The sequence below is a fragment of the Ambystoma mexicanum genome, chromosome 1p, assembly GCF_040938575.1.
Source record: "Ambystoma mexicanum isolate Mex_15411 chromosome 1p, UKY_AmexF1_1, whole genome shotgun sequence".
NCBI lineage: Eukaryota > Metazoa > Chordata > Amphibia > Caudata > Ambystomatidae > Ambystoma > Ambystoma mexicanum.
Genome location: NC_090921.1, coordinates 964,225,672 through 964,240,848, shown reverse-complemented (window position 1 = coordinate 964,240,848; position 15,177 = coordinate 964,225,672). Strand labels below are relative to the sequence as shown.

At 45.0% G+C, this 15,177-nt stretch overlaps 1 protein-coding gene across 2 annotated transcripts in view; it reads right to left on the bottom strand.

The window, feature by feature from the left end:
- The window catches only part of PRMT7 (protein arginine methyltransferase 7), a 936,033-nt gene that overhangs the window by 829,037 nt on the left and 91,819 nt on the right, over window positions 1-15,177 (bottom strand). For both annotated transcript variants that reach the window (XM_069653680.1, XM_069653690.1), the window contains exons 4-5: window positions 13,579-13,728; window positions 11,691-11,799 (exon numbers count right to left, since the gene is read on the bottom strand). In XM_069653680.1, coding sequence (XP_069509781.1) covers window positions 11,691-11,799; window positions 13,579-13,728 — 259 coding nt within the window. The remainder of the gene's footprint in view (window positions 1-11,690; window positions 11,800-13,578; window positions 13,729-15,177) is intronic.

The following is a 15,177-nucleotide window of genomic DNA, read 5'->3' as shown; positions in this document are numbered from 1 at the left end:
TGTTACAGTTGCACACCTCACCTTACAGTGAAGTGCAGTTAGGATACTGTGTATTCTTATATCTTTTCAGAAGGGGTTTGAAATTGCTCAGAGCTATTTAGCTCCTGCTTCTAGCCTAGGAGAGCCTGTTTAGAGTAGAGAATCCCCTCATGCTCACACCAGAAATAAATACAACCCACTAGGGAAAAAAGCCCAGGACACCTCTTGCAAGGAGAATAAAACTTTCTTTCTACAAGAAATAGAAATGCGCCAGCAAAGAGCTCTGCTGCCACCGAACGTTCTGCCAAAATTACTATGTGCAATATTTTATAAAGGCATAAAGCGTCATCAGTGATGTAATTTACATAGGGTACAAATCTGAATGGCTGGTTGGTGCAACCCTATACATAGGCTACCTGCTCGATATGGGATGCCAGGCCGTTGGTCCCAGCCCCGTCCGTCCATCTTCTTCCACGTGGGCGCCTCTTCATACTTCAGCAGACACAAAGTTACTATTAATTGCTTGTTACCAAAAGAAAAACAATACATTCTCTCGGACCTAACGTGCACCTGGTACTGCAGACAGGGGCTAAGAGGAGACCTTGAGGCCATCGCTTCTGACTATCTACAACTTGATTCCACACACCTCGGCGCCCTTCCAAGACTCCCCACCCTCATTTTAGCTATCTTTTTTTTATCCCTCCTGGCACCTCGCAGCTGAAATCAGGTGACCTATGGTAAAGGCAACTGGTCTCTGCTTTCTGATCTTTTCTGATCGATTGTGGATTTTACAGTTTTATGGTCTATGGTCTGGGACTGGCTGGTACTTTGGAATGGCAGGGGTCTTGGGATGGGGGCATGTGAGTGCTATTACTTACAGTTGAAACGGGGAAGGTCGGAGACTGGTGCCCTCTTTCTCGTGGGATTGCTTTTTACAGAGAGCTCTCAAACCCTTTGTGGCCTTGCAGGGTGCATTCTTTCTGGGATAGGAACACTGGCAACATGAGACAATGGAAGGTGTAGTAATCTCTGCAGCTCTGGCCTTTCTCACTGGTGCCAATGCTACAACCTATTCTTGCATACAATCACCTACTTCCCCATGAGTTCCTGGAGGCCTGCTGCCGTAACTGCAGCGCAACGTTAGGCCCTGATTTTAATATGGCTGCAGTTATCCAAGATGGCATCTTGTTCCCCATGTGTACCTCCATGGGAAATCTGCAGACACTCCCTGCACTACGGTTGCTGCCCCTGCTGCACACTCCCAGGCCTGTGCCTCATCCAAAAATGTTGGGGGCCTGAGACGAGCGTCCCTCCTTCCCAACATTAGCTTGAAACCAACAGCTACCAGGAGCTACTTTTGGCTCCCAAATCCAACTGGTGCCTTACAAACATATATATGTGACATTAACTTTGAGTATTTGAAAATGTTAAAAAAGAAGAATTAGAACACATTTAAATACAAAGGACCATGTAAAATGTGCAAAAAGTTAAAGTTTGCCTCTCCTTTACAAGTCAGATTGGCGGTACACTGTGTACTTGCTCCTGGTTTTTAAGTGGTAGCTCCAGCCTACTGGGTGATACCCGACAACCAGGTGCTGTTTATAGCTCCTGCTAATTGAATTTTGAACCCTGTTATATAATGGCTTTTTGGTTACTTTGACAATGTCCCAAAGACAAGCTAGTGGCAGCAGTGATATTTGTATCATTTGTGATACATTTTACTTGTGCACTTTTGCATTTACCCTGAAGGGCTACTAAAGGTGGCTAGCACCCCTTTGATGGTGTAAAGTAGTAGACGGTAGTCGGAATGCAGGGTTCACAATGAATGATTTATTGCTGAGTTAAACTTTCAAACAGCCTCATTATAAACAACAAAACATGCTTAAATGTGGTTCAGCAGGCTTGCTCGGAAAATGGGTGAATCAATTCAGAGTTCGCATGAATGTCCTCTTAAGCTTGGCTCCTCTTTGAAAACAAAATTATCAGGTCACATAAATTCCTTTCCCCGGACACTAGCTTTCCATTCCTTCGCCAGCTGTCCAGATTGGGTTTTTAAAAAAATGAAAAACAAACAGAGAGGGCAAACCCACTGAAACACTGTCTTTTGAAAATGGTTTACGGCCAGACTTTCCTTGTGAGTGAATACGCTTCAGTAGTGTTCCCGGCGCTGCCGCTGTTCGAGCCTCTCCTGGCGGAGGGTCTGCCTCTTGATAAGGATCTCCGCGGTGCCGAGCCTTCAGCCTCCTAGTACGCCCAGTGTACATCACCTGGGGATTCCTCCCGCTTCTCTGTGGTCTCCGGCCAGGGCAGCTGCTGTAATGAGAGACACCTGATGAGTTTCCCAGGGCTTCTTTTAACTCATACTTTGCTCCTCCCCTCCTCTCAGCTTCCACCCGTCTTTCCTGCCCACTTCCCACACCTGCAGCCAGTTTGCCTTCACTCCTCCACCCTGCTCCATGCACTGTTTGTCCCACACCTGCAGCCAGCTTGCCTTCATGCCTCCACCCTGCTTCATGCACGGTTTGTCCATCCCAACCTGTACTGCTATGGGAGCATCTGTCACTGTACCAAATGACAGGGCTGTATCTATACCGCTTCCCTTTGTTCATTTTATCTTTTCCCCACCTGGTCTCCATTTCCCGTGGTGGTTTATGGGACATGTAGTTTTGTTCTGTCCTGCTGATGTAACATTTTGGGTGCTGGGTCTGAAAGTTAGAATGGGGCTGTCTTTTATCTCCATTGCCTCTTTTACCTCCTCACAGATGGCCTTGCCATAAGATCTTTCGCTTGTTCTTTGGCCACATTGTACTTTGGTCTTCTTCCTGTCTTCTGTGAGAAACCAAAGGGTATCTCACCCGCTAGTCCTCAGGGACCTGACATCTAGTTGGCCAGAACACAGCCATCGCTTTTGGATCCAGTTCCTGGGGGTGGACCAGTGCGGGAGGATCACCTCGGTGAGGGGTCTTCGGGGAGTTGAAGTGAGATAGCCGATGGCGAGACGTGGTATTGACCGTAATTTTGTTTATCGAACCCATCCTATGTTTTAGGATGCTCCGAGATCCCAACTCCCCTAAACCCCTTTTTACACAAACACTGGCCGAGGAAGAGGATGACTGAGAAGAACAATGCTGACTTGCATACATCGTACTAGCCATGTCATGCTATTCGGGTCAGGCAAAGTCAGGCACTTAACCCTAAGTGCATACACCTGATACCAATGAGCTCTCCTCACATGAATAAAAGGCAGAAAGGAAAGACACTGTGAGCAAGGCGGAAAACGAGAACGAGTCGAACTTGCGGGACGAAGACACACCTACTGGAGCAACAGACTAAAGGATGAGAGCAGCGGGCGGAAAACCCCAACACTTCCCTATTGGAGGTCGTTGCCTCCAACAGGCTGCGAAAGACGTGTGGAGAAGGCCAGATCCCACAAGTGAAGATTGCATTATGTTTCATGGATGCCAGTGACCCTCCGGGTGATCGGCAGAGTTGGGGAGGAGAGTTCAAGCTTGTGGTACTAACCTTGACTCGAAAATCGGAAAACACAAACAAGAAAGAAACACACACAGCTGGTGACTTGCAAGTGACCTGAGAGACTGCTGTGTGTTAAAGTGAATGAAATAGCAACATATCACAAGTGAAGGCTGCACGTGTGTGGATGAGACGCGACAAAAGGCAGGCCTGTGAATGAACTTTGATGTACAGAACTGGGAAATCAGCGATAGTAAGTAACGGAGTGGTCCGGTGAAAAGAAGTAACCCACTCGAAAGTCTCTGTGAAAGGTACTTTGTTTAAAGCGAGAAATCGAATGAACAGTAAAAGTAAAAGGAAAAAGATTAACTCCTAGAAAGGGAAGAGTGAAAGTAACACAGTGAACTTTGAGTCGAAGTGGTCCTGGAGTGGTCTGACAAATAAGTCACACACATTTGAAAGTCTTCGACATCGGAAAGGGGTCGGAGCCCGACAAAGGGAGACCCGAAGTTTGTGTTGAAAATTATTGTGAATGGTCTGAGCCCCACAGAGGGAGACCTGAAGTAATTTAAGCTTGGGGAAGGGAGCCCCCCCTTGCAACTTGCATCAAACTTTATCGTAGGAGATCTGAACCCGACAGAGGTAGATCTAAAAGAACTGTGTAGTGAAAGGTCTGAGCCCAGCAGAGGGGGATCTTTTGGGAACGTTTTGGATAATACATTATTTTGGAAGAAAGAGAAAGTCTTAGAGCGTGGAAGGCCAGTCGGGCCTCAATCCATGGCTTTTTGAACTATATATATTGCGCTGAAAACCGAGCCAGAGTGTGTCATCCTGCCGACAAGGATCGCCTTACTCTGAGGCCACGTGGGGAGGAGAGTTTGTTCAACCACATTATCATTTGAACACTGAATTTTCCTTTTGTAAACATTTTTCCTTTTCATGCTTTTTGTACAAGAGATAGTGCAGGCATTAGGTTTTTGTTAGCATAGCCCTTTTGATTTGACAGACTCCACTAGGACAGTATTATTTCTTATTTGATGGTCAAGACTACTCCCATCTTAGTTATATGGCAGAATAGGAGTGTTCAAATCCCAACCATTTAAATAAAAGTTTTACAAATTGTACCCATTGTGTCAGTCTCTGCTTGTTATACTATGCCTCCCCTACACTTCTTAGGTCAGAAAATGCCTTATATGGAAATCCCTTTCCCGGTGAAAGCTCTGGTTTTGCGGGCTATGGGTCGGTAACTGTGTGTGGCCAGAGAAGAGGCTGGGACTGTCTAGTCCCAATCCACATCCCTGGTTCCTGAATGTCTGTTGTTGGGCAGATGTTGTGGCCAGTGGCTATGCATGAGTGGATAGCCACTGCCTGTTTGAACAGTGCAGATCTTCACCATTCGGGGGCTGGGACATGCTCCCAGACCAAATCTTGGATAAAAGGAGGGCTCCTGCAGCTAATCAACAGATCATCATTGCAGCCAGGTCCCCCATGAAGAAGAGCAGCCCACTTACGACCCGAAGATGTCCTCTGCGGCTGACCAGCATTGACTCTAGTGCTGTCCAGGTGAAGCCCTGCTCCTCTTCCTATATCAAGAAGGCCCTTGTACGTGCTTCAAACCCTAGAACTGCAAGTCTCGACCTCTGCTCAAGGATCCGTTCATTCGGAAGTGTCCCTGGACCAACCAGTGGACTGATCAGCCCCCTACTGGGAAACCTCGCTGCAGCTGTCGCTGTTCCGAGTACATTCGTGGAACTTGGAAGATCTGCATCTTCTAGAATAAGACACGGCTCCTGCATGCGCTGGGCCCTCTCCTGTGTTCATCTGAACATAGTTTATCGCCTCCTGACCATGGTAACTCCTGTTGTGGCACTCATTCAATCCTGTGAGGTGTCCATAGGTTGTGTGTCCCACAGAAGTCTTCATCTTTTCTCGTTTGGGTTTTCTACCGGTAGCTGTCTGGAACACATTCCTGTGCACTGGAAATGACTGAAACCAACTCCTGATGCCAAAGGTGACCTCTGCTCCCGCGACACTGGGCCTTACTTGACGGGACCAAGCAGAGAGGATTGTGTCCCTAACAGATTCCTGAACACCAGCAGTGGTCTCTGGAAGATTCGGAAGCAGGGGGGTAAGTTTACATACCTGTTCGTTTCCCCCCTGTTCGCCATAGGATTACATGGGCATAAAGCCATGTCCCTAAATCACTCTTTCGTGCCTTTGGTCAGTGTAGGCCTGGTCAAAGATCCCTTCCTAGGACTATCACAAGGACTGGGATTGAGTGATTGTACTTAACTTACTTTAATGTTTTGACTCTTATTAATCCCTGGCAATGCCAATCTCTTCATAAAGCTACCTGAAAAGTATCTACTTTGGAACCGATGACCTGTGGACACAACACCCCAAACAATCTTAGGGTTGGACTTTAAGAGCTAGGGAAACTCTTCTAGGAGTATCCTAAAGTTCTCTTTCTATTGCACCTATGTTTCACTGGTCATTGAATCAACTGCTATTCTATTTATCATAATGGTGATTGTAAATATCTGTTTTATAAGGGTTTGTGTGACAATATTTGACTAAAGAGCTTATATCCTTAGGGTGTATTTTAAAGGCCTAATCAACTATTGTATTTTTATAATTAACTGTAACTGAAATGATTGGTGTTGCTCTGTGTGAACCTATTGTAGCCCTATACCACTCTCACACTCCTCCAGAGACTAAGCCTTGCCGCTCTACCTTAAGTTGATTAGGTTAGCTAATCTCTCAGCGTCTTCCCTGTTCACCATAATAGGGTGGGCTTCTTAAATCTTCACCCAAGTGCTGATTTAGCAAATCCATGTTAAAACACTCATGCCTCTTTCCGTAGTTATTCTCCATTCATCAGGTAAGCTCTGGAACCAAGTTGTTTCTTCTCCGGTTAAGAGGAGCGTGTCTGCATTGTTTGTCCTTCTCCATCAAGCAGTTTTTCTTTGATTCCAACTCCTACATAATTCAATCAGATGTTATGATGCTAGTCGGATGGTCCGCAAGGGCCTCCTGTCTGTCCACAGTTTTTCTCTCCTGGTCGTCCACTCACATATGGGGCTTCTACTCTCTGCTGATCAATAACATTGGGGTATTTAAGTCCCACAGCTTAGAGTAATAGTTGTTGTTGCACACCTCCCACATGAAGATTATTCTGATTGCTAAGGCTGCTAGGTTGGGCTTCAGGCTTCATCTCTTCTTCAATCCTTATGTAGTCCTTAAAATATTGTTCACCTCGAAAGTCATGCAGTGGCATGACGTCATTAATAGTTTATGTTAACAGTGTAGTGGTCTTATGGTGCTGTGGCTGATACCATGCCCATGGTGTATTGTACCCTGACCCAGTCTGTGGAGGAAGAAGAAAGCAAAACAGGGCAAAATGTGGGGAAGGGGAGAAGCAGGAAGAGGACAGTAATGCAAAGATCTAACAAATTTACCATTTTTGATGGTATGGAGGAAAATGAAATATGATTACTTAAGTAGCAGAGCGTATCGGGGCATGGATCAGAAGAGGGACTGGGACACTGCTGCTGCCCTCTTGTATCACCTTCAGGAAGCTTGGCACTCAAGCTACTAAGCTCTGATATGCATGCTATATTGGGCAGCGGACCCCCCTCCGTGGTCAGCGACAAAAGGAAGAGGACCAACTTAGCCACATGGTATAGATCTGTAGAGAATAGGCTTAGCATACCAGAGGCAGATTAAGATCCTGAGTGTAATTTGGCTGCACACATTTGTGTCTTGGTTAGCAGCCTTTTTAAGGCCTTTTTTACTATTCATATTGGCATACATTTTTAGGATTATGCAGTGGACAAGCACTCTATCCAGCTCCATTGTCAACCATGGTCAATCATCCTCAAGCACAGTGGGTTGTTGCCAACCATGGCTGACCATAGCTAAAGAATGGTCAACCATCATTCTACATGGTTAAGCATAGTCTAACAACACCAACCAAAACTGACCATGGATAACCATGGTCAACAACTGCCAGACCAGATTATGGTAAGCCATAACAAATTTATTGTCGACTGTGGACGACAAACCTGGGTCACCATATCCATACCACTGTCGGCTATTATCAATCATCAGCGGCCACCACCAGGCCATGGCTGATCAGTGCCAACAATGTTTGTACTTCGACAACAATAGTCGACCATTAACACTACCACCCAGGTCCACCTCCCCATGGTCTCTGTCTCTGCCTGGGACCTTGGAGGAGGCATGCATAGCAGTACCCAGTGCTCCAGATACGATTTTGAAGTGGGAGTATTTTACACCCTATTTTTTAAGGTTGGGAGTAAAACAAATTTTTTGGAGTAGAAATGGAAGTCCATTTCCCAAAGGGAGTATTTTATAAGCGAGTTACATTTGTTTTAACTGGAAAACTGAAATGTTTTTGTAATTATTTAATTTCACCTATTTATACATGTACATCAAAAGATACATCTCTACTTCTTCCAATCAGGCAGTAATAACGGCAGTGTATTCCTACGGCACTACATGCACTACTGGTCCAGACATATCCATGGAGCTGTTTGGTTGACAGCAGTGGTAGCAGGTTTTATGTGTCTGTTTCCTATGTTATGTTGGGAGTATTTTCACTCCCTCTGTGCATTTCCATTCCCAGCTTTATGCTTTTCTTTCATAATCTACAACACAAGCCACATGACTCAGCACAGTGGTCTGATAATACATGCCTGGCATTCCGGCATTATAACGGAGCACAGATGGCTTCAAGAGTCCAAGATTCGATTAGGTAATATAGATAATTTATTGTTGGATTTCACAGCTTGACAGACCATGAATGGCAGGAAAATCAGAGTAAGGAAAGCCCCTGGTGTACTGCTCAACCTCCTGTGGGCTCCCTCTAACCTATCCTAGGCCTCCCTACTTCACAGCCGGTAATAACCCAGATCACTATCTCTAGACTGCACTTCCGATGAGGGCCGAGGTAGCCTTCTCTATCTTACTACCTCAGGGATTTAGTAAGAGAGTAACCTACTCTGATGATGCCAGACAAAAGTAATACTCCGTTGAGGTAATTTTTCTTTTTCTTTTTTTCTCTTTTTCTCTCTCTCTCTTTTTCTCTTTTTCTCTCTCTCTCTCTCTCTCTCTCTCTCTCTCTCTCACCCCCTCCCCCCCCAGCCCCCCCTCTCAATTTCTACTACTACTCATTTACTCATTTCAATGTTCACTCTCACAACCACCACTCCATTCTCTTCTTAAGCTTGGTACAACTCTCCGTCACACGCAATCAATCACCTGCACTCTTTTACACAATCTCCAACAAGTGTTCAGCAACCCACTCCAGATTCCGTCCTTCGCCATGTCTCTCGATGCACCAGTTCTCCTCCTGACCTCACACAAATCCCTACCACCTCAGTTTGTGAGCACAGGCTTGTTATGCCTGCGTTTTTCCGCCTCACAGCCTCCTCCTCCCCTTCCCATTCGTCCCTACCAGAAACTGAATGCTCGGGCCAATCTATTTCTCGGTCTTCGTATGGAGTGGGTTATTTTGGCCCAATGTTTGAAAAACCACACTTGGCCCTCCCCTTTCTGCTTGCAAGAGTCTGTGGGGTTTCTGTGGCGCTATCTTGTAGGTGGCCATTGTGTGCATTTCCTTCCTGTAGCCCCCCGAAGTTGGTGCTCGTGGCGGAAGTCTGGATGGTGAATGGAGAGTGGGACTCACGTTCGGCAAATCAGTTTCCTTTCAAGGTGTTCTCAGCCACTGACAAACTGTACACCGGAGTCTGTGGACCTGGAACTAAAAGAAAATAACCCTGGCCAGTCAAGAGGCTGGGAGGGATGGAGCAACATGCAGTGGTAACACTTTTACAAACTCCCCCACCCCCGACTCTGGGGTAGAACCAGCTCTGGAATGTGTCTTGCTAGAGAGCCTACCCTGGGTTAGGTAGGGTTCCCATTCCCTCTAACAGGGTCAAGCCCCATAACCTTGTGGCAAATGCTAGCAATGTTTTTGGTGATTAGGAAATGGTGTTAAATTCCTATTGCTCTGCTTAACACCATATTTTGCAAAAAAAAGCAAACCATACTTATCCAATAGCGATACATTCAAAGGAGGTAAAATTGGTCTTATGCCAAATACATGCGATTCTTTGACATTCAAAACGTTGGTCTCCTTCTTAGAGGTGGCAATACTGATAGATTATTGAGGCAAAACAAAATGGGTACATCATCTCAAAATGTTGTCTCTGTGTGGTATGAAGACAGACTATAGTCTTCATATATTGTTAGGAAGGGTTTGCGCCTCCTCCATGTATCTCATTTTGAGCTCCCTTTGGCCAAAGTATGTTGAATGCTTGTTCATAAAGAGGTGTGTTGTGAAAATGCTCCTTGCATGTCTGTTGGTTTGTTTGGTGTTGGTTCCTTTGTTCTTTTTCTGCATTCTGTTTTAAATGTTATGATTGTTCATGTTTGCTTTAAATAAAGGGCAACATGGAAGAAATTTGGTGATATAATTTTGATTGATGGTCCCATACATTGATCAATTCCCCCCTCTCTTTATTATTCTTTTCGCCACCACTATTGTTTCCTTATTTATTATTGACAGAAAAACTTAAAATGATTGTTGAATTGCCACTCTCTGGTGGCTTTAGCAGTCACTATAATTTTGTTTTGAATGGCATGTTGGTACTAGAACTGTTTTTACCTTCCCAGTAGGGTGGTTTGCTGGCCCCTTCATTACGTATTGGGCCCAGCATTGTAGAATCTGGGGCAGAGCAGTGCCCTTTTATTTTAAATCACTTGATTCCCTGCAGATTCCACACACTATAGTACTGCCCCCCTAATCGCCCAAACACGAGGGGCTACTCTGGCTGACTACCTGATGAAGGGATACTGCTCGATGCCTGTTCTGTTGCATAACTCTTTTCAGTCGCTAGAATAAGGATTGATTGAACTATTACTTTCATTTCAGTTGCCTTCTATAAGTAATGGGATGATACAAAGAGAACCTCTGTTGTTTTTTAACTTACGCACACTGTACAGTTTGTATATGCATTATTTACACAGAAACCAGCCACCCTTTTCATGGTGCAATAAAGCAAGGCTTATCCAGAACAGGACTGCGAGACTTGTCCTTGGCCTCAAGCCCAGGGATCGTATCTCTCCAGGACTGAAATCTCTGCACTGGCTCCCAGTGGCTGCGGGGATTAAGTTCAAAACCCTTTGCATCGTCCACAAGGCCTTCTGGGGCCTCAATACCTTCAATTCTCTCTTCCCAAATATCTTCCTTCTCGAGCTCTTCGCTCATCCGCCTCCAACTCCCTCAGGGTCAGTTGCTTCTCCAAGCAACGAGTTGGTGGTAGATCTCTTTCTTCGGCTGGTGCCGCCTTCTGGAACAGCCACCATGCCTCCGTGCCTCCCTTAAACCCTTAAACTTGAGGAGAACCATCTGCGGTTCCGGAAGCACCTCAAAACCTTTCTCTTTGCTTCTGCTTTTTCTCCTCTCCTCTGCTGACCTCCTGGCTGTAACCGGAACTGCACTGGCTACCTGGACACCCTCTGATCCCGGGCACAGGTCCCTCCCCCGCCAAGCGTGACACATCTGCACTGCCCACCTGGCAACCCCTGCACTTGGGGACTGTTTCTGTACCTCTAAAGTCCTTCCAGCTCTTGACACCTGATGTCTGCACTTACCCATGCACTTGCTACATGCTGGCCGTCCCTTTACTTATTGTTATTATTATTCGAATGTATTGCACTGTCCCTGACCCCTTCCCACGCACTTGCGCAATCTGAATGACACCTGGCCTAGTAGGATCGTTGTCCGTCCTCCCTTTGGTCCCCTCCCTTGCCTCTTCGCATCTTCAAACACTTGTGTATAGGCGCGTTATAAATGCCACATCATATCATATTATATCATATCATTGCACTTGTTCAAACAAGAAAATTAATGATCGGAAGTATATTTTCCTCTGTGAATAATAATTAATGCGGTTTTGTATTAAAGACTGAAGAGAAGTGCCATCATTCTTCTGTTTTCTCACCCCTCTTACCCAGACCACCCATCTACACAGGACAAAGACAATATGTTCGTCAATATATAATGCAAGAGTTATTTGCTGTACTCTAACTCTAATAGGAACAAAAAGTAAAAACATTATATCAGATGTAGTACAAGAATCTCAGTATTTTCTTTTCTTCTTGTGTGGGCACAGAGGGCCATTGTAAGGCAATCCAAGTATTCATGGACGTACCTGACCCCACTGTGACCTCTGTGGAGTGTTTGTTGATTATTTTAATTTGATCACTGAAGCCATTTTTCTCGACAATCTTCTTTGCAACATCAGCCATTGGTTTAAAAACCTAAACATGACAAGAATACAGACACAAAAATAGATGAACAACAATTCTGACTCCATTGCAAATAAATTATAAGACTGTTCGGCATCATTTAGTGCCTGGAGATGGGGGCTATATTACCCTTCACAAGTTTAATTGTGGTTACAAAACTTGTGAACGGGAATGTAGGATGGTGGAAGTAAGACCAGCAGGTGGATTACATTTTCACAGTTTCATTCTGGAAGCCACCAATATATATTTGTTAGGGGGTAATTGTGCTAGAGTTTGTAACAAAAGGGTTTGAATGTGGCCTTTATTGTGTTCCAAAATGGTGGTTCTCAAGTGCGACACCATGCCCACTCAGTATCAAAGAAAAAGGGACACTAGTTATGACAGAGACAAATAGCCCACTGAAAGGGTTTTGGTTCACAGGTTACCACTGGCGTTCAATATGACCCTGCCTGAGCTCCCCACTAACTGTTAAGGAAAAGAAACACAAAAGATACTAAAATCCCAATGGGAATGCGGCCAGTGAAAAGTGTATTATGTATTGATCTTATTTAACAATCAATAGAAATAGAAGTCCCCTCAAACAATTACAGAGTACAAAATCCCATAAGACTCATTAAGCAAAGTTGTTAATGTAAACAACCGATTAAGCAACAAAGCCACACAAATATGAACAAGGTGAAATCTGCAACTCTACAGGATCCAAGAAAAACTTCCAAAAGGCCAATCGAAAAACTTTAGTTTGGGAGATGAAGCACTTTAAGATTCTTTTTGGGTGTTGCACATTAAAAATGTTTTCCATCCTACAATTTCGCAATGCTCTAAAGGTGGCCACCATTAACCCATTTGCTACGGTCTTCCTCTGAAAAATTTGAGTTGGGGTGGAGAACATTGTTACAAGCTCACCACTCTAAGTTCCTTAAGAACTTAAATAGCGTTAAATTACATATCGAAGGTGGTTCTAGCAGACGCCTTTCTCTACCCTTCCAGACACACTCTTGAGAACTTTGCCTCTTGGTTACTTCTCCAGTGATTTTTCAGTTTCTGCTTCTATATATGGGAAAGTCTCAGGGAGGGACGAATGGGAAACAAATATTACCATGGATTATATAACTAACAACAAAATATCAAAGAACACAATAGTTCATGTTAAAGGTATTAGTACTGCGCACCGTCACCAATGAAATTGGTCCCCGTGCGATCAGGCGGATACTGCAAACACGAAGGTGGGTAAGTACTATAGTTAGTACTGCAAGTGTCTGCCCACCATAATTCTAAATAGAACAGAAGTAAGCTAGGAGTACAGCACGTTAAGTATCACTCGATGTACTTGTTTTAGCACAAGAAATGACTCACATTTACTCTATTAATATTAGGACGTCCGTCTAGTTGTACAATACGTGAACAGCATACTAATTTGAAAAAAAAAGTTAACATTCACAATCAGACACACAGAAGGCCATGTGGTTGCTGTTCTGAGGGCTTTAAATCTAGACTAGTATGTGATTGCTACTTCTCTTTCAGCATTTGCACAGACTACTGGCGAGACTGAAGTAACCCTTCCATCATTAACCCAAGCTATCCATTTTCCCCGAGTGAGGTATGAAAAGCAAGAACATAAAAATCATATGAACAAAAGTGTTCCTAGTTTGAAGGCTTTTGAGAGGGAGCACACAAGTTCTGCCCCAAATGAGAAACATACATTGAGCCTTCCGGACTTCCAGAAATATTTTCAGCATAATGCACTTTGGTCTCTCCAAAATTACAATGTTGCACCCAATGCCAAGTACTCACCTCAATGGCATAACAGTAGTCAGCCCCGGCAGTGAGAGCCATCATGGACAAGAGCCCAGTGCCTGTGCCAATGTCCAGGACAATAGCTCGCTCTCCTCTTTCCTTCACTCTTTGCACAGCTGCTCGGATGCCTTGATAGTACTTTTCATTCTGTCAATGAAATGGAAGTATGTCGTCATAACTGCAACCATAATGCAAATTGTCAATATATAATTCTGTTTCTGTTATTTACTTGTATTGATTCAATAGTTGCTACCACCAAATGTCTTACCCATCTACTCAACAAAGTCTTATTTCTAGTATACACTTTCCCATAGCCAGTCCAGCCACAGAGGTGGGATGTGGGAGCTGGGAGGGCCCCAGACCCTGTCCCTTTGTCATGTGTCTGCAAGCATGAACAGAGTACCACTGTCGATAACCCCATACCTGCACTGCACATTTCTGAACAGCGTCTTTCTCTTTGTTCCTTAGGACTTCCAATAGCAGCAGCCCCAGTGGTGGAGAGCCAGCGAACAACCGGACCAAAGAGAGGTAGAGAAGAGCAATCAGGAAACAGAGCAAACTGAGCAGCAGCCTGAACAAGCCAAGCCACTATGTAACACAAATCCAGGGCCGGAAAGGAAAGCCTTCACGCGAACTGGGACATTGAACGCTGCTGATCGCCATTGCGTGAGGCCGGAGGACCGTTGTATGAAAAAGGAGTGTTTTCTTAGCTAACACCCCCCAAAGGGAAGGGACAGCAAGGGGGTGGACTGGGGAACCAGCTGAGCGAAAGAGCAAATGGAGAGTGAAGGGAGAGGATAAAAGGCAGGAGAGGAAGCAGGAAAGGGTGGGTTATTCGGGTGAGGTCAAGAGAGGAGGAGAAGGAGGACCAAGAAACCAGGCGGAGGAAGAACGCATCAGAGGAGAATGGAGAATAATTGCTGAAGGAACTTGCAAGGTGAGGTAGTGGATGGTGGGAGAAAGTGGCACTTGGGTTTGTGTGGGCATGCAAGGTGAGGGAGATTAATACAGAGAGAGTAGGAAGTGAATGAAATGAATGGGGAAGTGAGTGGAGGGTGACTGTAGAAGAAGGTGTGGGTAGAGTGAGATTAGCAGTGTGGAAAGAGGAGAGTAGTAATAGTGTGAAGAAGGGAGAGTAGTAGTGCAGGAAGGGGAAAGTGGTAGATTTAGACAGGAGGGGGATTAGTAGTAGTAGTATGGAGAGGGGGAGACAGTGAGAGTAAAATCGGAGGGCGAAGGTAGGTAGTGGAGAGAAAACTTCAGAGGGATAGAAAAGGAAGTGCGACGGAGAGTGAAGAGTCAGTGGGGGGAGTAGTAAGAAGGAGAGTAGGAGGTTTAAAGTGAGAGTAACAGCTGTAGGGAGAATAACATCAGGGCATGGAAAGAAAAGACTAAGTGAGGCCTGGGTGTCTGGAAGACAGAACACTGCATTTTATATTACAATGGGGAATTGAGATCAGGTACCACTTTTATTTTTCCCAGAGGGTTTTTGTACAGAGAAGATATTTGCCTTTAATCTATGTGATGAATCCAATGGCGTCATCACTGATACCCGGAGGTGACCTCCTCCCATGTGGCCAGGGGATGGCAGCCGCT